The following is a 27,121-nucleotide window of genomic DNA, read 5'->3' on the forward strand; positions in this document are numbered from 1 at the left end:
GCGCTGCTTTATCATTTTATCATGTCAGCAGGTGCTAAGTGGGGAGTCACTCCTGGGAGGCTCTGAGGGGTGACATCTGCAGAGAAGATGTGGATGTCATGGCACCCTAACAATTTGTGTCAGGAATGAGACTGAGCCTGGTCAAGCTGGCATCCACCTTGCAGCTCTGCTATGATCTCCTTCAGCAGATCCATCCTGGGGGAGGGGGAGGGGTGGGCAGAGGGTTACCCAGGGGTGAGGAAGGGGCCTGGGGCCCTCCCAGCAGGGCCCCATTTCTCACTTCTGCAGGCTGGAGAAGAGACTTCCTCTGATCAGCTCAGGGCTGGGCGCCTGCAGGAGAAAAAGACTGGAGCTGCCACTCCAGGGCCAGAGCTCAGAATGGCCTGGGAGGGTGGGAGGGGGCAGGGGTTGGGCTCAGGGTCCCCTGCTTCACCTGCCCTCGTGGCCTTCCCTGCCAGCAGCCTCCCTGTGAGTCAGCAGGCAGGGGGTGGGCTCATGGGGCTGGGGGCCCAGCAGGGCAGCCCTGTGTGCACAGCTGCAGCCCCTGCAGGGCTTGAATCTTAGCTAAGACCTTCCTCTCAAACTGCTCCTCAGGGCCCTGGGTCCACAGCTGGGAGGCTGAATCCTGAAGGCTGGACTGCAGGACAGGGCCCTGGGGGAAGCAGGGTTGGTCAGGGGTCACCAGGGTCCCAGGGGGTCCCTGGTCAGAGAAGAGGCAGCTAGGGAAACAGGTTGGTGACAACTCAGAGGAGGGGCCAGAGGTGAGCAAACGAACAGTCACACAGGGCTCAGGGTATCTGTACCGTGGCTCTGGGCTCCAGGCAGCGGTGCAGGCTGACCCTGGCTGTGGGGCTGCGGCCTGGGCAGAGGTCAGGGCTGGGACTCAGGCTGCTGCTTAGAGTCAAGCTGCTACCCGAGTCCCAGGCTCTACCCCTCTGGACTCTGCTGTGGCCCAGCACCTACAGAGAGCGATGGCAGAGAGCTGGCATGGGTTACCCAGGTGCCCCACAGCTCCCTTGGCCCTCCACACCCCTTCTTGGCTCCTACCTGGGATGGGGAGGGACCTAGGGACATCACAGGGGGCACGGGCCGGGGTGCAGTCTTGGCTCTGGAAGCCACCTCATAGTACAGTGACTCTGGGGGAACAGACCAGCTGGTTGGAATGGGGCGGGGGCAAAGCTGAGCCATGTTCAGCACCTGCTACCCTCCCTCCTTGCCCTCTTACCTGGCGGACAACCCCGGGGTGAAGGGCTCAGTGTGGTCCAGTCCACTGGGGAGCCCACCTCAGCAGCCGAGTCCTGTGGAGAGGAGGCTGGGTGTGGGACATGGGCCCTGCCCGAGGCTGCACGGCCACCACCCACCTCTGCCTCCCTGTACTGTACCTGGGCCATGGCCTCCCGCAGCAGGTACCGCGTACTCTGCAGGCTGCCCCAGCGGTCAGCAGGCCCTAGGCCCAGTCCAGCCCGTACCAGGGCCTGGTAGGGGGCTGGCACCAGGGGATCCAGGGCCGGGCTCTCACCTGCCTCCAGTTTAGCCTTCACCTCAGGCCCCTCTCTTCCAGCCCAGGGCAGCTCTCCTGTGAGGAAGCATGACTGGGGGACCCGAACGGGCTTGGGGGGCCTCAGTGGGACAGGGAACAGGATCACTCACTGACCAGTGAAGACCTCCTGGGCCAGGATGCAGAAGCTGTAGAGGTCTGAGGTGGCAGCAGGCATATCACCGCGGATGAGCTCAAGTGGCAGCCATGGGTACAGTTCAGGAGGCGGGGGCAGCCCTGGGCCTGGGCCTCCCCAGGGGTAGCCCTGCTGTGGCCTGCGGAGGCCAAGGGGCCTGGTGAGCCAGTGGCCGCTGGGCAGGGACACGGGCAGGCAAGTGAGGCAGGCACTGACCTGGGCTGCAGCCAGTGTTGGTGCAATGGGCGCCCGTGCTCCAGGCTGCCCACCTTGGCCAGGCCTGGCCGCACCAGCTGCACAGCATGGGAGCTGAGGCCGCCGTGAGCACGCCAGCGGGCCTGCAGGAACAGCAGGGCCTCCAACACCTGCAGCAGCAGGTGGCCAGGTGGCAGGCCTGGCACAGGGTGGGGGCCAGGTACTCCCTCTCTTGGTCCCCGTGAGTGCAGCACCACATGCAGGGAGCCCAGCCACACAGGTTCAAAGAGAAGGCGCAGCCCCGACAGGTCCGCCGAGGGGCTCAGGGCCATCAGCAGCAAGAGGTTGGGGTGGTGCAGGGTGCTGGGCGGGAGGAGAGCAGGCCACTCAGAGGGTGGGGGTGGCTCCCGGGCACAGATCACCACGTGCCAGGAGTGCAGCCTCGGCCATCAGGCTGACCATCTCCCTCAGCCACAGGAGAGGAGAACCCAGGACCCGGATCACACAGCCAGCACCCAGCCTGCACCCTGTCCTTGGTACCCTAGCTACACACACCTCCCCTCTGAGGCCTACAAGGCAGCACACAGAACTGGGTACCCCCTTTCCAGTGGTGGTGGAGGGGGTGGGGGTCACCCTAGTAGGAGGGCTCATGCCAAGCGCTGGCCCAGAGATGAAGACTGTAACCGCGGCTGTTGCTACACTCCCTGCTCTTCTGCTTATGAAACCCTCGAGTCGACTGGGCGCCGGGAGACTGGTCTGCGGGGCTGGGCTGGCCTGGGGAGAGGCCGGAGGTGACGTACCTGCAGTGCTGAAGGTCAGCCAACAGCACATCAGGCTGGGTTCCAGGGGCCTGCAGCTGCCGCACGGTCACGGGGTGGCCCCTCCACAGGAGGCTGGGGAAGCAGGGCGGGGAGAGCATGTAGGGCTGAGAGGAGGGGCTTCTCCTTGGGAGGGAACTGGAGAGCCGGGCTCTGCTGGGCCCAGGCAGGGGTGTGGGGGGAGGCTGTTTCTCACTTGGCCATGAGGGTGTGGGAGCTGCTCTTGTAGGTGCGGTCAGGCTCGCCCTGTGCTGGCAGCAGCTCTTTGGGGTCCGCAAGGGGCACACCCGTTACAAGCCCCAGGGGTGCCAGGCTGCTGAGCTGGGGACAGGGAGCGGAACCATGAGGCAGGAAGGGAACGGGGTGGTCCCCACTCCCTCCCACATCTCCTGCTTACCTGGCCAAACCCTAAGGCTGGAATTTGGGGGGGTCTCCTGACCTGCTCCGGCCTCAGTGTCCTGGGGTAAAGGGCAGTCCGAGAGTAAGTCCGGGTAGCTGGGAGTTGGGGCTGGGCAGGCTTCAGGGTGTGGACCGTTACCTGTCCACTTGCACCAGCCGCAGCAAGAGCAGGGAACCACCACGCAGGCTGCGTCCAGAGCTGGCCTGCACCTGCCCCAGGGACGCAGTGGGGGCCAACTCACTGCCGTGCACAAGTGCTGATATGTGGGCCCGGCAGAGCTGTAACAGCTCCAGCACCTGGACGGGGGGCATGAGAGGTGAGGGAGGGTGGGGTGCTGGTCCTGGTACCCTTGCCCTACCCTGGCTGGGGCTCACCTCCCAGCTTTGCTTGGCACCACCTTGCTCTGCCCAGTCCTGAGGGGTGCGGCCCTGCTGGTCATGCAGACGCAGGTCACCCCCCGCCTGCAGCAGGTGCAGCATCACCAGGCTGCGGCCCGAGAAGGCGCCCGCATGCACAGGTGTGCTGCCATCCAGGCAGCGGCTGCAGCAAACAGAGAGCAGTGGTGGATTAAGAGAGGCACGGAACAGGGACAGGAGGTGGCAGGACAGGAGCACTGAGAGATAAAAGGGTCACTATGGTCATGGGAGGTGGATATCACTGTGTCCCCCTCACTTGGGGACACAGTGGAGTCTTTGGGAGGACAAGAGGATCGCTGGGAGAATGGGAAGCACGGGGAGAGTGGGAACAGTCGCGGGAGGACAGGAAGGGGTGAACTGAGAGAACAAGGTGTGGCGGCGGTCAGTGGGGACGGGAGGGTTATCAGGGGAGGTCAGGGGGTCTGAGGGAGAGAAGCCTCTGGGGAAGAAGAGAGACCGGCTCTGTGGGGCTCAGACTCGGGGCCCCGGGAGAGGGGGGCAGTCGCCACCTATCCACTCACTGGTTGGGGTTGGCACCAAAGGCCAGCAGGAGCTGCACGGCAGAGCTGCGTCCCAGCAGCGCCGAGAGGAAGAGTGCCGTCTGCCCAGCAGAGTTCTCACCGTCCACCTGGACAACTGAGGGACAGTGAGTGACACTAGGGCTGTCACTGTCCCTTACTGCAGGTCCAGAGGTCCTGGCAACACCTTTCCCAATTCCCAGCTCCCACAGTCCCTCCTTGACAGGGGGATCCTCGACTCCAGGTTCCATCTCTATGACTTGGAACCCCCACCTTCCAGCCGCAGGGGCCTTTGCCTCAGATGCCATCTCAGCAGTGCTCACCATTAAGTCCACAGATTGGAACAAAGTGACATCTACCTGATGCTGTGATACTGACATCCATCCCCCATCCCAGAGGTGTCAAAATCACAGAAAGGTACCTGGGGGCCAGGAGGACGTGGACTTTGTGGGTAGTCAGGCTTACAGGAGCCTTGTGCACTGTCTGGGGCAGACACCCAGCTCCAGTTCACTGTATGAATATAGGGCCCATGTGGCCAGCATCAAATTCAAGAAAAGCAGATTCTCTGGATTTTATCAGAAATCTCTCAAGTTTTCTTTTTCTTTTTTTTTTCTTTTTTTTGTCTTTTTTGCCATTTCTTGGGCCACTCCCACGGCATATGGAGGTTCCCAGGCTAGGGATCAAATCGGAGCTATAGCCGCTGCCCTACGCCAGAGACACAGCAACTCAGGATCCGAGCCGCATCTGCAACCTACGCCACAGCCCACGGCAACACCAGATCCTTAACCCACTGAGCAAGGCCAGGGAGCGAACCCACAACCTCATGGTTCCTAGTCAGATTCGCTAACCAATGAGCCACGACGGGAACTCCTCAAGTTTATTTTTGAACACTGCATCTAAGAGCTGAATCCAGGTAGTAAGCTCCTTAGATTCAGCTTCTACGCCTCACCAATTCCATGCCTGCCATCATCCTGCTCAGATCCCCCCTCCCAAGCCTTCATCTCCACATCCGTCATGCCCCAAGCTCTGTTCCTCTGCATCCATCACCCCCGAGTCCCTGATCCTCCAGACCCTATCCCATATACCCAGGGAGGGCAAATGCATGGTATCTTTGCCCTTGCACTCCAAGGTAATTGGCACACAGCTAATCAATGATGAACTTGGTTCAACTCAGCTTGGTCTCTTCCGCAAAATCCCTCTAAATGCGGTTCTTCAGGAGCCTCTGAATATCATATTCACTGCATCCTATTTTACTTGGTAGCCCACCATCCTCTGCAATGGCATACTAACTGGTTTTCTGCATTTGTCTTGCCCTGCACAGCGATTTTCTTAAAACATAAATCATTTCATGATATAATCATTATCACTTCATTTCATGTATAATCTTATATAAGTTGTTCCAAAACAGAAAAATAGAAAATGAGGGCAAGGCTCATTTTTATGGGGTTAATATGACCTTAACTCCAAAATCAGATGAGTGTTTCCAGAGTCAGAAATGAAAGTATTTATCAGTTCAACTTATGATCATATATGCAAAGCCCCTAAATAAAGTAAAAGGGACAACCCTGTCGATTTATTCCCAGAAAACAAGCATGATTCAACAACAAAAAAGTCTATCAATGTAACAAAACACATTCATGAATTAAAGGACAAAAATCACACTTACTAGATACATAAAAATCATTTGATAAAATTCAATACCTACTTATCATTAGGGGGAAAAAAAACACCTCAGAAAACTAAGAATAGATGGGAACTTCCTTACTTGATAAAATTTATAAATCAAAACCCATGAGAAAGCATGGTACCTAATGCAAAAACACAAACGCTTCTCTTTAATATCATGAACAAGGGGAAAAATGTCCACTGGCAAAAAAGTTTGGGAGTTCTGGCCATCACCTTATGACAGGAAAAAGAAATCTCAGTTTAAAGATTTAATAGTACAGGAGTTCTCCTGTGGCACAGTGGGTTCAGGATCTTGTGCTGTCACTGCAGTGGCTTGGGTTGCTGCTGTGGCACAGGTTTGATCCCTGGCCTGGGAATTTCCACATGCTGCGGGCCAAAAAAAAAAAAAAAAAAAAGACAATAGCTGAGACCAAACTGTCACACAGTCTGCAGATAACAACAGAAAATCATACTACAAAGCTAGAGTAATCAAAACAGGATGGCAGTGGCATAAAAATAGAAATATAGATCAATGGAATATGATATAAAGCCCAGAAATAAACCCACACACCTATGGTCAATTAATCTATGACAAAGGAGGCAAGAATATACAATGGAGAAAAGACAGTCTCTCCAATAAGTGGTGCTAGGAAAACTGGATGGATACATGTAAAAGAATGAAATTAGAACATTCCTTAACACCCTTCATAAAAATAAACTCAAAATGGATTAAAGACCTAAATGTATGGTCAGACACTACAAAATTCTTAGAGGAAAACATAGGCAGAACATTCTTTGATATAATTGGTAGTAGCATCTTTTTGGATCCACCTCCTAGAGTAATGAAAATAAAACCTAAAATAAACAAATGAGACCTAAGTAAACTTAAATGCTTTTGCACAGCAAAGAAAATCATTATGAAAAGACAACCTACAAAGTAGGAGAAAATATTTGCAAACAAAGCTACCAACAAGGGGTTAATTTCCAGCATATACAAACAGGAGTTCCCTTTGTGGCTCAGCAGGTTAAGAACCCAACGTAGTGTTTGTGAGGATGTAGGTTTGATCCCTGGTTGCTCAATCAGTGGGTTAAGGATCCGGCATTGCCACAAGCTGTGGCATAGGTGGCAGATGTGGCCTGAGTCCTGTCTGCGTGTGTGTGTGTGTGTGTGTAAACAGATCATGCAGCTCTATAACAATAAAAAAACAACAACAAAAAAACAACCCAGTCAAAAAATGGACAGAAGATCTAAATAGATATTTCTCCAAAGAAGACATACAAATGGTCAAAAAGCACATGAAAACATGCTCAGCATCACTAATTATTAGAGAGAGGTAAATCACAAAGTACAATGAGATATCACTTCAACCAGTCAGAATGGCCATCATCAAAAATTCTACAGGAGTTCCTGCTGTGGCACATGGGTTAAGGATCCTGTGTTGCCACAGCTATGGCAGAGGTCACAGCTGAAGCTTGGATTAGATTTCTGGCCCAAGAACTTCCATATGGTGCAGGTGGGGATGAAAAAGAAAAAAAAAAAAAGTCTACAAACAATAAATGCTGGAGAGGGTGGGGAGAAAAGGGACCCCTCTTACAACACTGGTGGGAATGTCAATTAGTACAACCACTATGGAGAACAATATGGAGGTTCCTTTTTTTTTGCTTTTTAGGGCTGAAGGTGTGGAAAGCCTATGGCAGTTCCCAGGCTAAGGGTGGAATCGGAGCTGCAGCTGCTGACCTATGCCACAGCTCACGGCAACACCAGATACTTAACCCAGAGCAAGGCAAGGGATCAAACCCACATCCTCATGGATACTAGCCGGGTTTGTTACTGCTGAGCCATAATAGGAACTTCTGGAGGTTCCTTAAAAACTAAAAATAGAACTACCATATGATCCAACAATCCCAATCCTGGGCATATATCCATAGAAAACCATAATTCAAAAAGATACATGCACCCTAATATTCACTGCATCACTTTTCACAATAGCCAAGACATGGAAGCAACATAAATTCCCATTGACAGGTGAATGGATTAAGAAGATGTGGTACATATATACAATGGAATATTACTCAGCCATAAAAAGAATGAAATAATGCCATTTGCAATAACATGGATGGACCTTGAAATCACCATACTAAATAAAGTCAGAGAAAGACAAATATCATATGATATAACTTAAATGTGGAATCTTAAAAATGATACAAATGGGAGTTCCCGTCGTGGCGCAGTGGTTAACGAATCCGACTAGGAACCATGAGGTTGCAGGTTCGGTCCCTGCCCTTGCTCAGTGGGTTAACGATCCGGCGTTGCCGTGAGCTGTGGTGTAGGTTGCAGACGCGGCTCGGATCCCGCGTTGCTGTGGCTCTGGCGTAGGCCAATGTCTGGCTACAGCTCTGATTGGACCCCTAGCCTGGGAACCTCCACATGCCGCGGGAGCGGTCCAAGAAATAGCAAAAAGACAAAAAAAAAAAAATGATACAAATGAATTTATTCACAAAACAGAAACAGACTTCAAAAACAATGGTTACCAAAGGGGAAATGTGGCAGGGGGGGAGATTATGAATCTGGCGGTAACATATCACACTCTGTATATAAAACAGATAATCAATAAGGACCTCCTGCATGGCACAAGGAACTCTATTCAATATTCTCTCTCTCTCTCTCTCTTTTTTTTTTTTTTTTGCTTTTTTGGGCCACTCCCTCAACATATGGAAGTTCCCAGGCTAGGGGTTGAATCACACTACACTAGGGGTTGCCTACACTACAACCATAGCAATGCCAGATCCTCGACACACTGAGTGAGATTAGGGATCAAACCTACATTCTCATGGATACTAGTCAGGTTCTTACCCCCTGAGCCACAGTGGGAACTCCCTACTCAATATTCAGTAATAAATTATGTGGGAAAAGAATCTGAAAAATAATGGATATATGTATACCTGAATCACTTTGCTGTACACCTAAAACTAACACAACATTGTAAATCAACTAAACTCCAATATAAAATAAAAATTAAATTTAAAAAATTTTTTAATTTTTTAAAAAGCAAAAGAATCAGCATAGCACTACAACTATTAAGCAAGTTCAGACAGTGGCCAGACACACAATCAATTTACAAAAATCAATGAAAAACAGAAATTGTACATTTGACAATGTTAATTTCCTGCCTACAATTCCAATGGTTTCCAGTTACACACAGAACAAAATCCAACAAAATTTACATCCCTTTTAAGGCCCTTTCCTGTCTGTACCTGCTGCCTCTTCAGCTTCAGTTCTCTCTCCTCATCCCCTTGCTCCTTGTTGCTATTACACATACCTAGTTTGTGTTTTAACTTCAGGGCCTTTTCACTGGCTATTCCATCTTTCTGAAGTGCTCTTCTCCCAGCTACGTGCATGATTGGCTCTTATGCTGTGGGACCCAAGTATCACCCATCCGAAAGGCCATCCTTTCCAACGTGTCTATCTCATCCTCATCACTCTTAAATTCTTATAATAAATTTCATTCACAATGACCCAGAAGGTCATGTTTCCCATCACAGACAACAGAGCCTTGACACGTAATAGGTGCCTGGTACACTTCTGCTGAATGGCCAAATGAAGTCGCACCCTACACATTGCCCCTTGATCTTGTCTCCCAGGGGCATTTCCAGCAGCGAAAGTCTCACCTCTCCGCAGGAGCCTGGTGAGGCCCCAGCCTGGGCCCCGGGCCACAGCCAGGCGATGTAGACGGCCCACTTGGCCTTCTGGATCCTGAACAGAGCCCAGCTCCACCGGGAACGGAGAAGGAAGCGAGGGCATCTGTGGGCTCTGGATTCAACCAGCTCCTGGCCAGGAATCAGCTAGCAGGTCTCATTAGGGCAGGAGAAAGCGAAGGACTAGACCTCTGGGGGTGATAAAGACAGAGCTGGCTGGGAGTTCTGGGGCGTTGGGGTGGACAGTATGAAAAAGAGAAGGGATTCAAGAGGGGTCTGATTTGCAGAGAGGGGTCTGAATGAGAAAAGGGTGGGCTCTGAGAGAGCCACAGACCAGGTGGTCAGGGGTCTAAGGGAGTCTGAGCGTGAAGAGGATCTAAGGACATCTGAGGGCTGGGCGCGCCGTCCTGGAGAGGGGCTGGAAAGGCTAGAGGGACGGGATCTGAGCCAGAGCAAGGAGTCGGGGGGCTCAGGAGGAGGGTCTGCAGCTTACCCAAAAGCTGGAGGAACAGAGGCCTAAAGGGTAGGACCTGAGAAGGGATGGGGTCCCTAGGCTGTGAGACGCAGGCATCCAGGAAGAGGCCAGTCTGAGGGCAGGGGCCCCGGGCTGGAGAAAGGGCCCTGAGGAAGGTTCTGAGGGCAGCGGCTGGGGTCTGCTGGCCGCAGGAGGGTCTGAGGATGGGGGGCGTAGACTGCGGTTTAGGGAAGCACCTGCATTCTGGGGTAGGGCCTATGTGCTAGGAGAAGGGACAGACAGAAGGAAGGGGGGCTGAGGACCGGATCCTTGGGCTGAGGGAACCGTGCGCAGAACCGAGACAGGGTCTGATAAGAGGTGGGGCTGGAGGACGCAGGAGGGGTGGGAAGAAAGGAGGAGAAGGAGGGAGGGGGAGGTCTGAGGCAGGGCGGGGGGAGGGGGAGCTGGGGGAGGGGGGTTGGTAGAGGGCGGAGGTGGCCTGGCGCCTACCGTTGGACTCCCACTGTGAGCACCACGTGACTGCCACGTGACCCTGTGCGTGCGTCGCGGAGGATCTGGGCGGGAATCCTAAGCGCATGCCCATTAGCGGTCTCTGGCCACCTTTACGCTTGCGCAGTGGCCTCCCTTCTCTGAGCAATGCTCGTTAGGCGCGCCTCGGAGGAGACCCAGTACTAGAGATGGCGGTGCACTCCAGACCTCGTGGCTGCGCTGTACATGTTAGCGTCTTCTTGCTCGGAATGATGGGCCGTTCCTGGTCTCTGCCCTTGCCAGTCTTCCCATGCTTCTAACCGCCCCCGCCCCGGCTGTTTCTTCCCTCTCTCTGCCCCACACCTGGGGCCCCTCAATGCCCTGAACACCTGCCCCTGGATCCTCACACCCACTGGGTCCCACACTGACCTCAGTATCTCCTCAAACTGCATTTACTCCCAGATCCCCATCTCAAGGTTGGCCCCACTGTCCCCTCTTTAAGCCAGGGCCCTGGGCCTCTCCCTGAATGTCTCCCTCCAATCCAGCCTGTCAGCTCCAGGCCTTTCCACTCAGTCTCCTGATTAGTCTTTCCACTGGCTTCCTCCCCCAACCCCTTCCCCACAGCATTCCTCGCTCCCGTTACCTGGCAGGATTCCCTACCTCAGCTTCCTCTGGGCTCTGAACCAGAGAGCCCAGGGTCCACCCAGCACGTGGCAGCCAGAGGAATCTTCTTAAAGCCCAACCAGACTCAGTGTTGTCCTCCCCGCCCACCCCCCTTCCAACCCTCCTGATTCCCCACTGCCCTTGGGACAGAGTCCAGGCCCTGCAGTGTGGCATCTAAGACTGCATCATCTGGCCCTGCCATCCTCCATCATCCTTCTCTCCCTACTCCCGCGTTTCTGCACAGGCCCTTGCCTTTGAATGCTCTTCTCCATATTCACTTGGTTATTCTTTTTTTTTTTTTTTTTTTTTTTTTTTAATGGCTGCACCTGTGGTACATGGACCTTCTTGGACCAGGAATCAAATCTGAGCTGCAGCTGCAAACTACACCAAAGGTTTCACAACCCCAGATCCTTTTACCCACTGCACTGGGTTGGGGATGGAACCCATGCCTCTGCAGCAACCCAAGCTGCTGCATTTGAATTCTTTACTCGCTGGGCTATAGCAGGAACTCCTCACTTAGTTATTCTTTGGAACGCTCTCTCTCTTTTTTTTTCTTTTTAGGGCCGCATCCACGGCACGTGGAGGTTTCCAGGTTAGGGGTCTAATTGGAGCTACAGCTGCCAGCCTACACCACAGCCACAGCCACGCCAGATCTGAGCTGCATCTGTGATTTACGCTACAGCTCACTACAGCAACCCTGGATCCTTAACCCACTGAGCAAGGCCAGGGATTGAACCTGCAACCTCATGGCTAATCAGATTTGTTTCCGCTGCGCCATGACGGGAACTCCTGGCCTCCCACAGCCTCCAGGCTTTTCCAGACATTTCTCTGATACTCCTCCTGGGCTCCTCCCATCACAACAACCCTGACCACTCTGGGTTGGCCTGTGAGGCCTGGGATTGTTTGTCACTGTTGTTTTCTCTGTGTTGTTTACCTCAGCCTGATTCAGAAGGAAACCCAGTAAATGCTTATTAAATGAGAGAAAGGTTTGGGAGTTCCCTGGTGGTCTGGTGGTTAGGATTTGGCACTTTCCCAAGGCCTGGGTTTGACCACATCAAGCCACTGCACGCTGAAGGGAAAAAAAAAAAAAAAAGGAGTTCCCACTGTAGCACAGTGGGTTAAGAATCAGGCTGCAGCAGCTCAGGTGGTTCCTGAGGCGCAGGTTCAATCCCTGGCCCGATGCAGTGGGTTAAAGGATCTGTCATAGCTGCAGCATAAATTACAGCTGCCACTCGGATTCGGTCACTGGCTTGGGAAATTCCATATGCCATGGGTGCAGCCTATTTAAAAAAAAAAAAAAATTAGAGTGGTTTGGCTCTTCCCTCTGTCCTTCCCTGGACACATGGCCTTAGTCCAGTCTCTAGACATCAGTGCCTTGTCTGCTTTTCACCTGTGCCCTTCACCTGGGCGTCCACTGAGGTAAAGAAAAATTTCCACATCAGCCACTAACTGGCCTATTGCAGGACAGGCCGCCTTAGGGTGGGTGAGTGGGGACTTCATTAGTCTCTGATCAATGCCCTTACCATGCTCTAGGGTCATCTGGAGATCTCCCTTGAATTACAGGGACCCCTAGCTCAGGCTGACTGAGGTTAGCCCTTCCCCAAGGAGGCGGCTTCAGTGCAGGGCAGCCATCTGGGCAGCAGCTCAAGACCTTTATTGACCACATGACCCCTAGGGATGCTAATGGGGTACCCTCAGGCCCCGCCCCAGCAGCCTCCGCCGAAGTTCTTGGCTGAGCAGCTCCCGTTCCCTGCGGGCACCCCGCAGTACACTTCGGTTCTCCTGGGCCCTCCGGATCAGATAGGGGATGACCTCCTCCAGGGAGCCATAGGGGATGGACTTGTACACAGCATAGCCAGCCTGCCCTGGAGGGAGAGCATTGGCAGGGTGTGGGCTCATGTTTGGGAAGAGGCTCCCCCAGGCCCCATCTGGAACAGACTTCCATTTCCAAGAACGTGGTGGAGTAGGTGAGTGGGAGAAAATGTCCCCCTGACAAAGCTAAAAATCAAGGAATCATTTAAAAAAAATTTCTCAAAGCTATTAAAATGCTTCCAAGAGAATAAGGAATTTACTAATTTTTTTTTTTTTTTGTCTTTTTGCTATTTCTTGGGCCGCTCCCGCGGCATATGGAGGTTCCCAGGCTAGGGGTCTAATCAGAGCCGTAGCCACCAGCCTACACCAGAGCCACAGCAACGCGGGATCCGAGCCGCGTCTGCAACCTACACCACAGCTCACGGCAACGCCGGATCGTTAACCCACTGAGCAAGGGCAGGGACCGAACCCGCAACCTCATGGTTCCTAGTCGGATTCGTTAACCACTGCGCCACGACGGGAACTCCGAATTTACTAATTTAAGAAGGGGGAGTTCCCGTTGTAGCTCAGGGGTAACAAACCCGACTAGTATCCATGAAGTTGCTGGTTCAATCTCTGGCCCCACTCAGTGGGTTAAGGATCTGGTGTTGCTGTGAGCTGTGGTGTAGGTCACAGATGCGGCTCAGATCTCTCGTTGCTGTGGCCGTGGTGTAGGCTGGCAGCTGCAACTGCAATTTGACCTCTAGCCTGGGAATTTCCATGTGCCATGGGTGCGACCCTAAAAAGACAAAAAAAGAAAAAAAGAAAAAAAAAAAGAAAGAAAGAAAGAAAAGAGAGAGAGAAAGTGAGAATCCAAAGAAGGCATGCACAAAAAGCATTCCTACCCTGAAGGCAAACTGAACTGCTGTTTGATGACTTCACATTTGAGGGGGTACATACGTGGGTACAGAAGTGGAGGCTCAAAGACTGACCAGGGGGAATTATAAAGAAGACTGTCCCCAGATTAATTTGGAATCCCAAAAATCTAGACCCTCAGGGTGTGAATTAACAAGAAATTAGCCCTCCCCCCAACTCCCGCCACTACACACACACCCAGGGAAGGACCTTGACCATAAGCAGAGCAAGGAAGAAAGAAAACAGATAAATACATCTCTGAGAGGGTATGGCCCTAACATTTTTGCAGCCCTAATTTGCACCCCTGGGATATCTCAAGAACCCTCAAGCTATGAATTTAAAGTACAGTGATTTTGTACCCCTTAGTACCCAGCAGAAGGAAACATAAATCTTCCGGTCTCAGGCCCTGGGAAACAACACAATAAAGGTAACCAAAGCACACAGGAAACAAGATGCCGTGATCAGGAACCAACAAAAACAACAGACCCCAGACACAGACACAGGCCTGCAAGGCCTTCAGATCCGGGGCAGACCTATCTGGAAGGGTCTGGCGTTGGGCCGGCTGCAGGCGCTGGATGGGAGCCTGGCCAGGCCTTGTCTGGGATGGGGAGAAGGGATCTGGTTGGGAAAGAATGAGGCCTGGGGCTGGGACATGGGGGTGGGGGCTGGGGGATGGATCATTCATACCTAATGCCAAGGAGACATGGTCACACATCCCCAGAAGTTGTCCAAAACAGATGGGCCCATCCAGAGGGATGTCCAGCTCCCACATGCTACAGAAGAGGCCACGCTTCAGTCCAGACCGTGTGGCTGGATCTGGTGCTGAAAGTCAGCCTTTCTGCACACATAGGGCTGTTCGAGTTATTCACATATTGAAGCACTTCCAAACTCACTGATAAATCACCATTGCCCTGGGCCCTCTGAAAACTCCCCCGTGCATCCCAGCTCCTCCCCTGGAACCCTTGGACCTCCTCGTGCCCCAGCAAGTAAGGGGCGATGCCTTGCTCAGCTGGGGCCTATGGGACCTACAGGAGTAGCAGGGGTTAAATATTTTGACTCTCCTCCCCAGCTCCCCTTTGAACCTCTTGGCCCTCCCCTCGTTCCATGTCCACCACCCTTTGGGGATCTGTCTCCCATTCCCCTACTTCATACCGCTTGGTTGCCTGGCGGACCGATTCCTCATTGTGGGACGCCACCATGAGGTGGCACGTGGGGCCACGATGGGCCACATGGTTCAGCATCAGCTCCAGGCAGCGGCTGTAACTGAAGGGAGATGAAGGTTCAATTTATGGCACCTGATGAGTGAGGATTAGGCTGTAGGACCTGAGGGGCGCTTCGGGCAAGGATCCTGGAGTCAGGAAATACCTGCATCCCAACATACACAAAAAAACAAAAACATATGTAAATTTATAGGGGAAAAAAAAAAAAAAGGAAATACCTGCATCCCACCTTCCTCAGCTACGAGGGACACACCCTCAGAGGCTTTTCCTTCTCTTTCATGGCGTTGTTGTGAGGATGGAGTGAGACGACGGTGGACATAAAGCCTTTGGCACAACGGCCATCTCTCAGCAAAGAGCCACATCCCATAAGATGACATTTACCCAAGGTCACTCACTGCAGCATTGTCTACAGAGCAGGATTAGCAGTGACCCCGATGCCGGTAACGGGGGACCGGCTGAATGAACACCCAGAGGACAGTGGAGCGCATGCAGCTGTAAAAGGACCAGGGGCTTGGGCACTGTTACAGAAGTGTAAAAAGACTGTCAAGGAGCTCCCGCTTCGGCACAATGGGATTAGTGGCGTGTGGTGAGCACAGGGACACAGGTTCAATGCCAGTCTGGCACAGTGAATTAAGGATCCCGCAGCCTGGCATTTATTATATTTATAGTTGTACAATCATCATCATCAATTTAATTTTAAAGTTAAACCCCTTTGGATCTCCCATTGTGGCTCAGCAGTAACAAACCCAGCTAGTAGCCATGAGGATGCGGATTCGATCCCTGGCCCCGCTCAGTGGGTTAAGGATCCAGTGTTGCTGTGAGCTGTGATGTAGTTCAAAGACGAGGCTTGGTCCCAAGTTGCTGCGGCTGTGGCCAGCAGCTGTAGCTCCCATTCAACCCCTAGCCTGGGAACTTCCATATGCCTCTGGTGCAGCCCTAAAAAACAAAAATAAAACTTAAAAAAAATAAAGCTCAACTCCTTTGCTTGGAATTCTGCTTCCTCTGGGACCCTGGCTGACACGCACACATTGACTCATCTACTCTGAATCAACTCTGGGAGGCAGAGGTTCCGGTTATTCCCCTTCTTACAGAGGGAAACTGAGCTGAGCAAGGTAACGTCCCTTGTCTCCGTGTCACACACCTCCAAGTGGCCAAGCTCGAATTTAAACCCAGGCTGTGTGTGGCTCCAGGGTCTGGGCTCATTAACATCAGACTATTCTGCCTTTAAGATACCCAGCTGAGGAGAAAGCAAGGACCACAGGCATGATGCTTTCTGCATACATACACTCAAAAATCTTGGTGTTTGCCTGTATCTGCATTCAGGAACTCAGGAATCAGGTGTAAAAAACTAACAAAAGTGGTTACCTGCAGGAGCAGGGAGACCCAGAGTAGATGGGGCTGTGGGTGGAGGTGTTCATTTTCATATAATTTTTCATGTGTCTTTTTAGGGCCGTACCTGTGGAATATGGAAGTTCCCTGGTTAGGGGTTGAATCAGAGCAACAGCAACACGGGATCCAAGCTGCATCTGTGACCTACATTGAAGCTCAGGGCAATACCCGATCCTTAGCCCACTGATTGAGAGGCCAGGGATCAAACCCGCTTCCTCATGGATACCAGCTGGGTTCTTAACCTGCTGAGCTACATCAGGAACTCCAATTTTCATATCATTTTGATGGGTTGTTTGCGGGTCTTTTTTTTGGCTGTGACTGCAGCATGCAGAAATTCCCCTGCCAGTGGTTAAACCCATGCCACAGCAGCGACAATGCTGGATCCTTAACCACTAGACTGCTAGGGAACTCCCATATAATTTTGATGTTTGAATCATATGAATTTTTTTTTTTTTTGGTCTTTTTGTCTTTTCTAGGGCTGCTCCGGCGGCATATGGAGGTTCCTAGGCTAGGGGCCTAATCGGAGCTGTAGCCACTGGCCTACACCACAGCCACAGCAACGCCGGATCCTTAACCCCCTCAACAAGGCCAGGGATCAAACCTGCAACCTCATGGTTCCTAGTTGGATTCGTTAACCACTGAGCCACAACAGGAACTCCTGAATGTATTATTTATTCAAAATCTCTCTTACAACCTTAATGGTACTGCACTACAGCATAAGTGCAGAATTGCAACCCTCGCCCAGGCTTGGCGTGAATCTAAAATGCTGCAGCCGCTTTGGAAAACCATCCGGCAGTTCCTTAAAAAGTTAAATATGGGGATATCATATGACCCAAAGATTCTCCTAGAGACCTGAACTTTTGAGATAATTGAGAATGTACGTTCACATGAAACTGTGTACACGGCTATTGATGGCAGCACTATTCACAGTGACAAAAAGTGGAAACAGTCCCAATGTTTGTCAGCTGAAGAATGGATAAACAAAACAATGTCTGTGAGTTCCGGTCGTGGCTCAGGGGAAATTACTCTGACTAGTAACCACAACGACGCAGGTTCGATCCCTGGCCCTGCTAAAAAGACAAAAAAACAAAAACAAAAAACAAAAACCGTCTGTCCACCCAATGGAATAGTATTTAACCAGAACATGGAATGATGCACTGACTCATGCTCCATCATGGACGAACCTTGAAAACATTGTGCTGAGTGTAGGAAGCCAGGTACACAAGATCACATTTCATATAATTCCATTAATATGAAACATCAAAATACACAAAAGCCACAGAGACAGAAAGCAGATTAGTGGTTGCCAGGGACAGAGGGCAGGTGGGAATGAGAAGTGGCTGCACATGGAGATGGGATTTCTTCTTTGAGGTGATAAAAATGTTCCAGAATTAGACAGAGGTGATGGCTGCACCATCTTACAAATACACTAAAAGCCATTGAATTGTACACTTTAAAATAGCGGGAGCTCCTGTTGTGGCTCAGTGGGTTAAGAATCTGATGGAGTTCCCGTCGTGGCTCAGCAGAAATTAATCTGACTAGTATCCATGAGGACGCAGGTTCGATCCCCAGCCTCGATCAGTGGGTTAAGGATCCAGCGTTGCCGTGAGCTATGGTGTAGTTTGCAGACGTGGTTCGGATCTGGTGTTGCTATGGCTGTGGTGTAGGCCAGCAACTACAGCTCTGATTCGCCCCTAGCCTCGGAACCTCCATATGCCAAGGGGGCAGTCCTAAAAAAAAACAAAAAACAAACCTGACATAGCGTCCATGAGGATGAGGGTTCAATGCTGGCCTCTCTCAGTTGGGTTAAGGTTATGGTGTTTCCACAAGCTGTGGCATAGGTCACAGATGCGGCTCAGATCTGGCATTGCTGAGGCTGTGGTGCAGACCTGCAGCTGCAGCTCCGATTCAACCCCTAGCCTGGGGACTTCATATGCCACAGGTGCAGCTATAAAAAGAAAAAAAAAACAAAAAACAAAAACGAATTTTATGGTATGTGAATTACATCTCAGTAAAAACAAATAATGGTGCCAGTGATTAAGCCTATGGGACACAAACGTGCCTAGGGGCCATCATGGGCCTTGGATGCAAGCTTAGTCTTGGTGGCTTGGCCACTTGCTCAGGAAGCTTGGTAAGTTCCTGTGGCTCTACAGCCCCCTCCTTGATCCACTGTGAAATGGAGTCAGGCTTTGAAAGCTCCCTGAGGATAGGGCCTGAGGGCCACCTTGGTTGCTACTGTGACCTGGGGGCCACCTTGGTCGCACAGGTCCTGATCTAAATCAGGTGGTTGGTGAGTTAGTGTTTTTGTTTGTTTGTTTGTTTGTTTTGTCTTTTTGCCTTTTCTAGGGCCGCTTCCCGTGGCACACGGAGGTTCCCAGGCTAGGGGTCTAATTGGAGCTGCAGCCGCCGGCCTACACCACAGCCATAGCAATGTGGCATCCGAGCCGCGTCTGCAACCCACACCACAGCTCACAGCAACTCCAGATCCTTAACCCACTGAGCAAGGCCAGGGATCGAACCCACAACCTCATGATTCCTAGTCAGATTCGTTAACCAGTGAGCCACGACGAGAACTCTGAGAGTAAGTGTTGAAAGAAGAAATTCCTTCTCTGCAGGGCTGTGGGAGGGTGGTCCAAGGAGCATCACTTGCATGGGGTGAGGTGAGGTGGGTAAGAATGTGGGTTCTAGAGCCAGTCTGCCTAGGCTCAAATCTTGGCCCTGCCACTTGTTAGCTTGGGGAAGTGATTCTACCTCTCTGTGCCTTGGTCTCATTCTCTGTGAAATGGGGATGATAAAAATAGTATCAAATGCTTGGGGTTGTTTATTCATTCAACAGATCTGTACCAGGAGTTCCCTGGTGGTCTAGTGGTGAGGATTCAGTGCATTCACCCCTGTAGCCAGGTTCATTCAAGCTCTGGCCTGGAAACTGAGATCCCACATCAAAGTTGCTGCAATGTGGCAGCCACTAAATAAATAAATAAATAAATAAAAATAAAACCCACCACCACCAAAGAACCTGGACCCGTACCATGCAGCAGGCACACTTTTAAGCCTTGGGAGGTCAGCAGTGAACAAGTCAGAAAGCCCTGCCCTCCTGGGCCCACATGCTCATGGGGTAGACAGTGAGCAACTGAATGTGAAACCTCAGCTGCTGACAAGTGTTGGGAGAAAGAGAAATCCAAGAAGAGAGTGGATGTGGGATGTTCCTGTTTTTGACGGGAGGACAGAGACAGTCCCTTGAGAAGGTACCAGTAAGTACATGTGAGGGATTGAGCAATGCAGCTGTCTGCAGGAAGCACGTTCGGGTCAGGGGGAACAGGAAGTACAAAGGCCCTGGGGTCATCAAGGAGGCCAGTGTGGCTACAGTGAAGTGAGTGAGGGGACAGGATTGGGGCTTATGGAAAGTGTGCTGGCTGCCGTGAGAGAGTCAAGATTTGACTCAGGTCTTAACAGGTCCCTCTGGCTGCACCTGGGGACGGAATGGGGAGAGGGGACAGAGGACCGAGCAGGGAGCCCAAGGGGATGGCTGCTGTTCAGGTGGGAAGTGACAGTGTCCTGGACGAGGGCAGAGAGGGCACTCAGCACCCTGGGAGGTGAGCCCGAATGAAAAGTCGGACGTTGATATTACTCAGAGGCCGGTCCAGCCCAGACTCACCTCTGATTGGTAGCCTCATAGTCAGGCTGAGTGGGGTCTTCAGTCCCCTGGAGCCGGGCCAGCTCTCTCTCCTTGTCCAGATATGCCCCTCGTACCAGCTTCACTCCAAAGGCCAGGCCAGCCCTGTCTGCGGCCCCAGCATCTCGCCTCAGCCGCTCGTAGGTGTCCTGGCAGAGCATGGGGGCAGCTTCAGGTCAGGAGGGAACCGGGATCCCAGCCTGTGATCTACCTGTTGCCCCACCCCGCACCCCCAGGGCACCTCGCACCTTCAGATAGGCCTGGTAAGTGTTCCACACCCAGGGCCCGCCTTCCCTGGGGCTGTTCCAGCGCACAGCCAGGGCGGCCACCAGCAGAGAGAGTGTAGGGTTCAGCGAGGTGTACTCAGCATCCACCAGGAGCCTCACGTGCTGGGCGCGGGCATGCTGAGGGGGAGAGACTGTGGTGGGGCCCCCAGGGGTGACCAGCAGGTGCAGTGGAGCCAGACCAAGGCAGAGGTGTTACCTGTACCACCCGGTGCAAGCGGCTCAGGGAGGCCTGGAGATGCCGGTTTTGCTCAGTGTTGAGGAAGGAGACCTGGAGGTCCTGGAGGGGCAGAGGGGAGGTGAGAGCAGCTCAGGGCTACTGGACCCTTCCAGGGCCTAAGTCCCCTCTCTCCAACCACAGAGAAGGGAAAAACAGTTTCGAAAGTGTTAGCAGTTTGAAAAGTAGTTACATCATATAGATGCTATTTATGTGGGTAGAGAGAGCCCATCGGTCAAGTGCCCAGAATCTGAGTTTGAATTCTGGCTCCACCACTTACTGTGTGGCCTTGAGCAAGTCATACAACCTCTCTGGGCCTCAATGTTCTCCTCTGTAAAATGGGGAGGATGGGAGTTCCTGCTGTGACGCAACAGGATCGGCAGTGTCTTGGAAGCACTGGGTCGAAGGTTCAATCCCTGGCCGTGCACAGTGGATTAAGGATCTGGCGCTGCCACAGCTGTGGCTTAGGCTGAAACTACAGCTCAGATCTGATGCTTGGCCTGGGAGCTCCACATGCCGCAGCGTGGCCAAAAAAGGAAAAAAAAAAGGGAGGATGATAGTATCCACCTGTGGAGTTGCTCTGTGAATAAGAATTAGTTAATATGTGAGCTGTGTCTGGACATAAAAAGCAGAGGACAGTGCCAGCATGTGATAAGCACTCAATATGCATGTTATATACTATCTTACTTATTGATCTTCATATACTATCTTATACTATCTTATTTATTTAATCTTCACAATGATCCTCGTAGGCAGATGTTATTCTAAGCCCCATGTTCCAGTGAGGAGACCGATGCTGGGAGAGCAAAATGACTTGGAATAAACAACAAAAAAAGTATTTGGAACAGTGGCTAGCTCATAATAAGTGCCACAAGTGTGACCTCGCATTAGCCTCTTGGGACCTCAGTGTCCACATCAAACGTCAAAGACCTCGTTGCGGAGTTCCCGTCGTGGTGCAGTAGAAATGAATCCAACTAGTATCCCTGAGGATGTGGGTTTGAGCCCTGGCTTCACTCAGTGGGTCGGGGATCCAGTATTGCCATGAGCTGTGGAGTAGGTCACAGATGCAGCTCGGATCCCGCGTTGCTGTGGTTGTGGTGTAGGCCAGCAGCCATAGCTCCCATTGGACCCGTAGCCTGGAAACTTCCATGTGCCCCAGGTGCAGCCCTTAAAAAAAAAAAGCAAAAAAACCCACCCCCAAACAAACTCTGCAACTCCCAAGGCTCCCCAGTTTGGCCCTGCTGCTCTCACCTCCTTCCCACCCTGCCTGGCCCACTGCCCCCCAGGCTCACTGCCCGCCTCAGCCACCCCACCCCCCTGCTGCTATTTGAATATGCCAGGGGCCATCCCACTTCAGAGCCTTTGCTCTGGCTGTTCCTTCCACCTGGAACACTCCTTCCCCCAGATGTCACCTGCCTCTGTGCTGGCTCTTTCTCCCAGTGTCCCCTGCTCTATGAGGTCTTCCTGGCTGAATTTGTACCTCCCTATGGCACTCTCCTTTCCCCTCCTCAGCTTTCTGCTTCCCTATGATGATGAGTTATACTAGTTACATATTGGCTTTGGTTTTAATGGTTGAGTGTCTCTTGCCCCTCCCTAACTAGAAAATTAGTGCCTCTAAGGGCAGAGATTTTGTCTGTCTTGGTCATCAAGTCCACACCTGGTGCAGCACCTGGAATGTGGCAGAAGTTCGGCGAATATTTAGGGAATTATTACATTTCATTCTTTCCTTTTCTTTTTTTTTAGGGCCGCACCTGTGGCATATCGAGGATCCCAGGCTAGGGGCCGAATCAGAGCTGTAGCCGCCGGCCTAGCCACAGCCACAGCAACGCCAGATCCAAGCTGCGTCTGCGACCCACACCACAGTTCATAGCAATGCCAGATTCTTGACCCATTGAGCAAAGCCAGGGATCGAACCCGTGTCCTCATGGATACTAGTTGGGTTCATTACCACTGAGCCATGGTGGGAACTCCAGGGTATTGTTACATTTGTAATGTGGAAGCGATAACGTCCCTAATTCATGCACAGTCTTCTTAAGGGGGTTCACGGGTGAATGTGAGCTGCGGGTGACTCGGGCAGTCCAGCTGGGTTCAAAGAAATTGGGAGGTTAAAGAAAGAGGAACGGATGGAACAGCCAACAGGATGGATACGGACCCCTTCTTGGGGGAGAAAACTCTCTCCAGGAGGAGGGAAGAGTGAGGGGCACCTGCCCAGTTCTCTTCAATCAGAGAATGTCAGAGCTCCCACTGCGGTGCAATGGGATCGACAGCATCTTGGGAGCGCTGGGACTCAGGTTTGATCCCTGTCCGGCACAGTGGGTTAAGGATCCGACGTGGCCATTGCTGCGGATTTGTCTACAGCTACAGCTTGGATCTGATCCCTGGCCTGGGAGCTCCATACACTTCTGGGTCCAAAAAAAAAAAAAAATCGGAGAACTGTCCTGGGGAGCTCTGGTGTGTGAGCAGCCTCGGAGGGCCTACTCAGTGCCAGGCGCTACCCCAGGTCTCCGTTTACCCTTCACCACTCTCTGAGGTAGGGGCTATTATCATCCCCATTTTACAGAAGGGGGAACTCAGGCACAGAGAGGTGAGATCACTCTTCTAAAGTCACACAGCTTGATCTGGGATTTAAACCACACCTTCTAGAGAGCCTGAGTTCTTTTTTGTTTTTTGGTTTTTTTTTTTTTGGCCTCCCTGTGGCGGAGTTCCCAGGGACCAGATCCAAGGCACAGTTGTGACCTACCAGATTCTTTAACCCCTGTGCCAAGCTGGGGATTGAACCCTCATCCTGGTGCTGCAAAGACCCTGAATATCCCATTGCACCACATCAGGAACTCCCAGAGCCTGGGTTCTTAAGCATCACCCTACACGCCCACTCACTGGCAGAGTAAATGTCTCCCTCGAACACATAAAAACCACTTAGGACAGCGAGTGGCCCATTGTGAGTGATCTGTAAGTTTTCCACCATCAGTTTATTATTTCAACCTCATTTGCTCCATTCATTTATTCATTCATTTGACATACGTTTATCATAGCTGGTCTAGGGGCCAGGGGCCGGGATATGGCCGTGAACGGGACAGCCACGAACTGCGCTGTGGAGACCACAGATGGGTGGGAGCTGGGAGGGGGGACTAAGTTGGGGACGGGAGGAAGGGGCAGGTTTGGAGAGACCCCAAGGTCAGTGGGGTATGGAGTCTGGGGAACGTCGGCGGAAGGTGTCCAGGTGTCCAGGGAGCTCAAGGGAAAGGCTGGGGCTGGAGACAGAAAGGTGGGCATCATTAGTGCAGAGCAGGGAAGCTGAGGCTCTGAGGGGTGGTGAGAAGGCCCCTTGGAGCGGAGTAAGATGTGAAAGGAGAGACAGCCAGGACCTAGCCCGGGGAAACCTCCGTATTATTTGAGCCAGGCAGACTAAAACCTTACGAAGATGGAGAACGAACCAGTGGAGATGGATAAGGGAGACCAGGTCTGATGGTCTTGGGGAAGCCAAGGGAAGCAAATGCCACCAAAGGAGGAGGGTTCCTCTGTCATTGTGAAGATGCCAGCCTGGCAGGGGTTTTAGGCCTTAAAATCATCCTGGGAAGAAATTACTATCACCGTCCTCACATAGTAAACTAAAGCTCATGAAGAGGTAAATCTCGTTACACCCTAAGGCTGGTCCTTGAAGCCCTAAGACCTGTAACATATTTTTACAATTACAAATTGAAATAAGAAACATCAGCAGGTGCCAGGAAGCATTATTTGTGGTAGCGGAGACCCACAGGCCACCCAGGTGTCCATCCCAGGAGAGACAAACCACAGGGCCAGAAGGAGCAGTGGAAATACTGGGTGAGATGCACACAGAGAGGCTTGAAGGCTATTAAGTTCAGAGGGCTCAGTGGAAAAAGTAAGTAAACAGAGTGTTACTTGTGTACATTTCAAACTATATCCCCAAGATGGATGGAGAAGGGCACAAAGGAACTTTCTGCAGTGATGGAAATGTCTAATAGCTTGATGGAGATTTGAATAGCTCAGGTGTGTATCGGTCCAAACTCATCAAAGGGTACATTTACAATGTGTGCGTTTTATTGTTATGTAAGTTTCACCTGAAAAGAAATTATTTCTGAGCTTTAACTAGGGGATGTGCATTCTGAAACATCTGAGGGAGAAGTAAAATGCATCAAAAAAATACGATGGATTGTTGGATGGATAAAAGAATGGATGGAGGATAGATACGGTCTTAAAAAAAGTCTAGTTAAATGTTAACAGTGGCAGGTATATGGGTGTCCATTGCAAAATTCTTTCAGCTTTTTCTTTTTTTTCCTTTTTTCTTTTTTGGCTGCCCCATGGCGTATGTAGTTCCTGGGCCAGAGATCAGATCTGAGCCTCAGTTGTGATCTACACCACAGCTGTGGCAATGATGGATCCTTAACCCACTGTGCCAGCGGGGGATCGAACCTGCACCCCAGTGCTCCAGAGATGCTGCCAATCCCGTTGCACCACAACAAGAACTCCTCAACATTTCCATATGTTTGAAATTTTTCATAATAAAATGTTGAGAAAATATGCCCCCAAATAGCATATACTTGGCAAAATAAAATCACGATGACAAAGAAATTCACATTATACAGGATGGAGTGGTTGCCAATAGCAGGGAGGGTATGATTTGGAAATGAAGAAGAAATGAAAGAATGAATGAGTGAATGAATGAACCAAAAGCCTATTGGTCTAATCATAGCTCCCAGCTAGTCAGCACGCACCAGCAGAGCTGAGTTGATTGATAAAAGATTGAGTACTTGCTTCTAGTTGCTGAAGAGCTGCCATCTCCATCCCGCCTCTGGGAGCTCGGCAGCCCCCAGGCCCCTCCCCTAAAATCCCCAGGTGACCCATGTTCTTTCTATTCATTCCAGCCATGCCCCAGGGCTGTAGCCACATTTATTCAGATCTTTTTAACCTTGGAAGTAGAAGTAGTTAAATGGCTTGGTGGGTTTTTTTTGTTTTGTTTTCGGAGGTTTTTTGGGGCCACACTGATGGCATATGGAAGTTCCCAAGCTAGGGGTGGAATCGGAGCTGTAGCTGCTGGCCTACACTACAGCTACAGCAATGCCAGATCCAAGCATCATCTGCAATCTACACCACAACTCTCAGCACCACCCAATCCTTAACCCACTGATCGAGGCCAGGGATCAAACCCGCATCCTCATGGCTATTAGTCAGGTTCATAGCCTGCTGAGCCACAACAGGAACTCCTTAATGTTTTGCACACGCCCCTGGCAGGTGCCTGCCGCCTCCACATCCCCCACTAGTCGTTCCATCTCTCCCAGCCTGAGGTCCTTACCCGCCCAGAGTCCATGGCTTCAGCCAGTCTCTTGGGGCTCAGCTCCAAGGAATCCCCTGGCCTTCTGACCCATGAGGTTAGCTCCTTCTGGAATGGGGTGGTAGTGGGGGGTGAGGGGGACCTGGTGGGCAACAACACCCCCCTCCCCCCTTGCCCCTCCCTTACACAGAGCTGAGTGCTGGCCAGCGCTGTAATCTTCAGTTGCATGAGGATGTCTCCAGTTCGGCCAGGGGTCTCCAGAAGGCCTCGTGACAGGTCCACACATCGCAGCATAGCCCTGAGGTTCCCCTCATACCAGGCCTCACTGCCCAGCCAGCAGGCGTCAGGGCTTGAGCCCACTAACCCCCTTCCTTCCCAGCCTCCCGCCCCCCTGGGCCCTGGCCCCCTACTCACCCAGTCTTGACAGCTGAGTCTGGCTCCTCCTCAGTGGGCACTGCCAGGAGGGGCCGGAGGCCTAGGGTCTTGAGCTGTTGGACACAGCCCGTCACCTCCTCTGCGGTCTCACCAGCCACAAACTGCCCATAGATGGATGCTCGGAGAAGTGCGCCCGAGAGCCGGGAGCCCAGGAGTCGCTGAGACCAGGCTTGGAGCTGGGGTAACAGGGAGCGAGGCCTTAGAGCCTGGCCCTGGGTGTCCCCTAGGCCCATCCCCGCAGTCACTGCTCACCGCCAGGCCATGGGTGACCAGAGGGGGCCAGGCACACAGCCGTAGCACCAGCAAAGCCCGGGTCAGTTCTCCTGTGCCCTTGAGGTGAAAGGCCCCACCATCAAAGTTCGGGGGCTGCCAGCCCCCAGGGGAGGGGCTGGCTTGCGAGCAGAGCGCACGACAGGTCCGGAGCATCAGGAGTCCTTCACCGCTTCCACACCAGGTCAGGGGGCTCTGGAGGTAGCAAGTTTACCAAGTGCCCCTTGCCCGGCCAGGGGCAGTGACTGATTAACCAGGCAGTACCCAGGGAAAGGCAAATCTTTAGGATCACAGGCTCTTTGGGGGGGGGGTAGTTAATTATTAACTTATAGGGACAGAGTTCAGAATAATGGGTATGGGAAAGGCAACCCCCAATAATAGCCCCCAATGACCGTCGGCATAACAGCTCACGATTATTAGGTGCCCATCATGTACCAGCGAGTGTTAAGGAAGAGTGAGCTCTGGGAACAAGACAGTGTGGCTTTGTGATCTTGGGAAATCTCTTTTGTTGCAATTGTTTCATCTTAAAGTGGGAACAAATATAGTGTTATTGAACAAATTTGAAAATGCATGTAACATTTAACCCATCTGTTCCATACTGAGTATATATCCCGGAGAACTTGAACTTGAGCATAAGGGAACCTATACAG

General features: G+C 52.0%; 1 protein-coding gene across 12 annotated transcripts; it reads right to left on the minus strand.

Annotated features, from left to right (window-relative positions):
- PRODH2 (proline dehydrogenase 2) lies at positions 3 to 26,728 on the minus strand. 12 transcript variants are annotated; one of them, XM_021097111.1, is made up of 23 exons: positions 26,454 to 26,728; positions 26,181 to 26,377; positions 25,953 to 26,091; positions 25,788 to 25,874; positions 20,459 to 20,539; positions 20,224 to 20,379; positions 19,958 to 20,124; positions 14,846 to 14,956; positions 14,381 to 14,466; positions 4,024 to 4,138; positions 3,461 to 3,626; positions 3,225 to 3,382; positions 3,084 to 3,144; positions 2,883 to 3,007; positions 2,669 to 2,761; positions 1,890 to 2,231; positions 1,655 to 1,812; positions 1,383 to 1,576; positions 1,226 to 1,298; positions 1,048 to 1,136; positions 804 to 959; positions 281 to 330; positions 3 to 195 (listed from the first exon to the last, which is right to left on the minus strand). In XM_021097111.1, the coding sequence occupies exons 1-23, from the start codon at positions 26,625 to 26,627 to the stop codon at positions 120 to 122; spliced, it is 3,054 nt and encodes a 1,017-aa protein (XP_020952770.1). In that variant the 5' UTR covers positions 26,628 to 26,728; the 3' UTR covers positions 3 to 119. The 12 variants fall into 12 exon arrangements, with proteins under 12 accessions (XP_020952770.1, XP_020952769.1, XP_020952774.1 ...); XM_021097110.1 differs by having other exon boundaries at positions 798 to 959; XM_021097117.1 differs by having other exon boundaries at positions 106 to 195; positions 804 to 859.

Source organism: Sus scrofa, chromosome 6 (assembly GCF_000003025.6).
Source record: "Sus scrofa isolate TJ Tabasco breed Duroc chromosome 6, Sscrofa11.1, whole genome shotgun sequence".
Classification (NCBI taxonomy): domain Eukaryota; kingdom Metazoa; phylum Chordata; class Mammalia; order Artiodactyla; family Suidae; genus Sus; species Sus scrofa.

Bases quoted from the DNA above. Each gene is read 5' to 3' on its own strand.
- PRODH2 (XM_021097109.1), bottom strand. From the start codon at position 26,627: ATGCTCCGGACCTGTCGTGCGCTCTGCTCGCAAGCCAGCCCCTCCCCT. The intron at 20,540-25,787 runs GTAAGGACCTCA...CTGCCCCTCCAG, and splicing joins AAGCCATGGACTCTGGGCGG to GACCTCCAGGTCTCCTTCCT. The intron at 3,383-3,460 runs GTGAGCCCCAGC...CCCCCCGTCCAG, and splicing joins GTGCCAAGCAAAGCTGGGAG to GTGCTGGAGCTGTTACAGCT.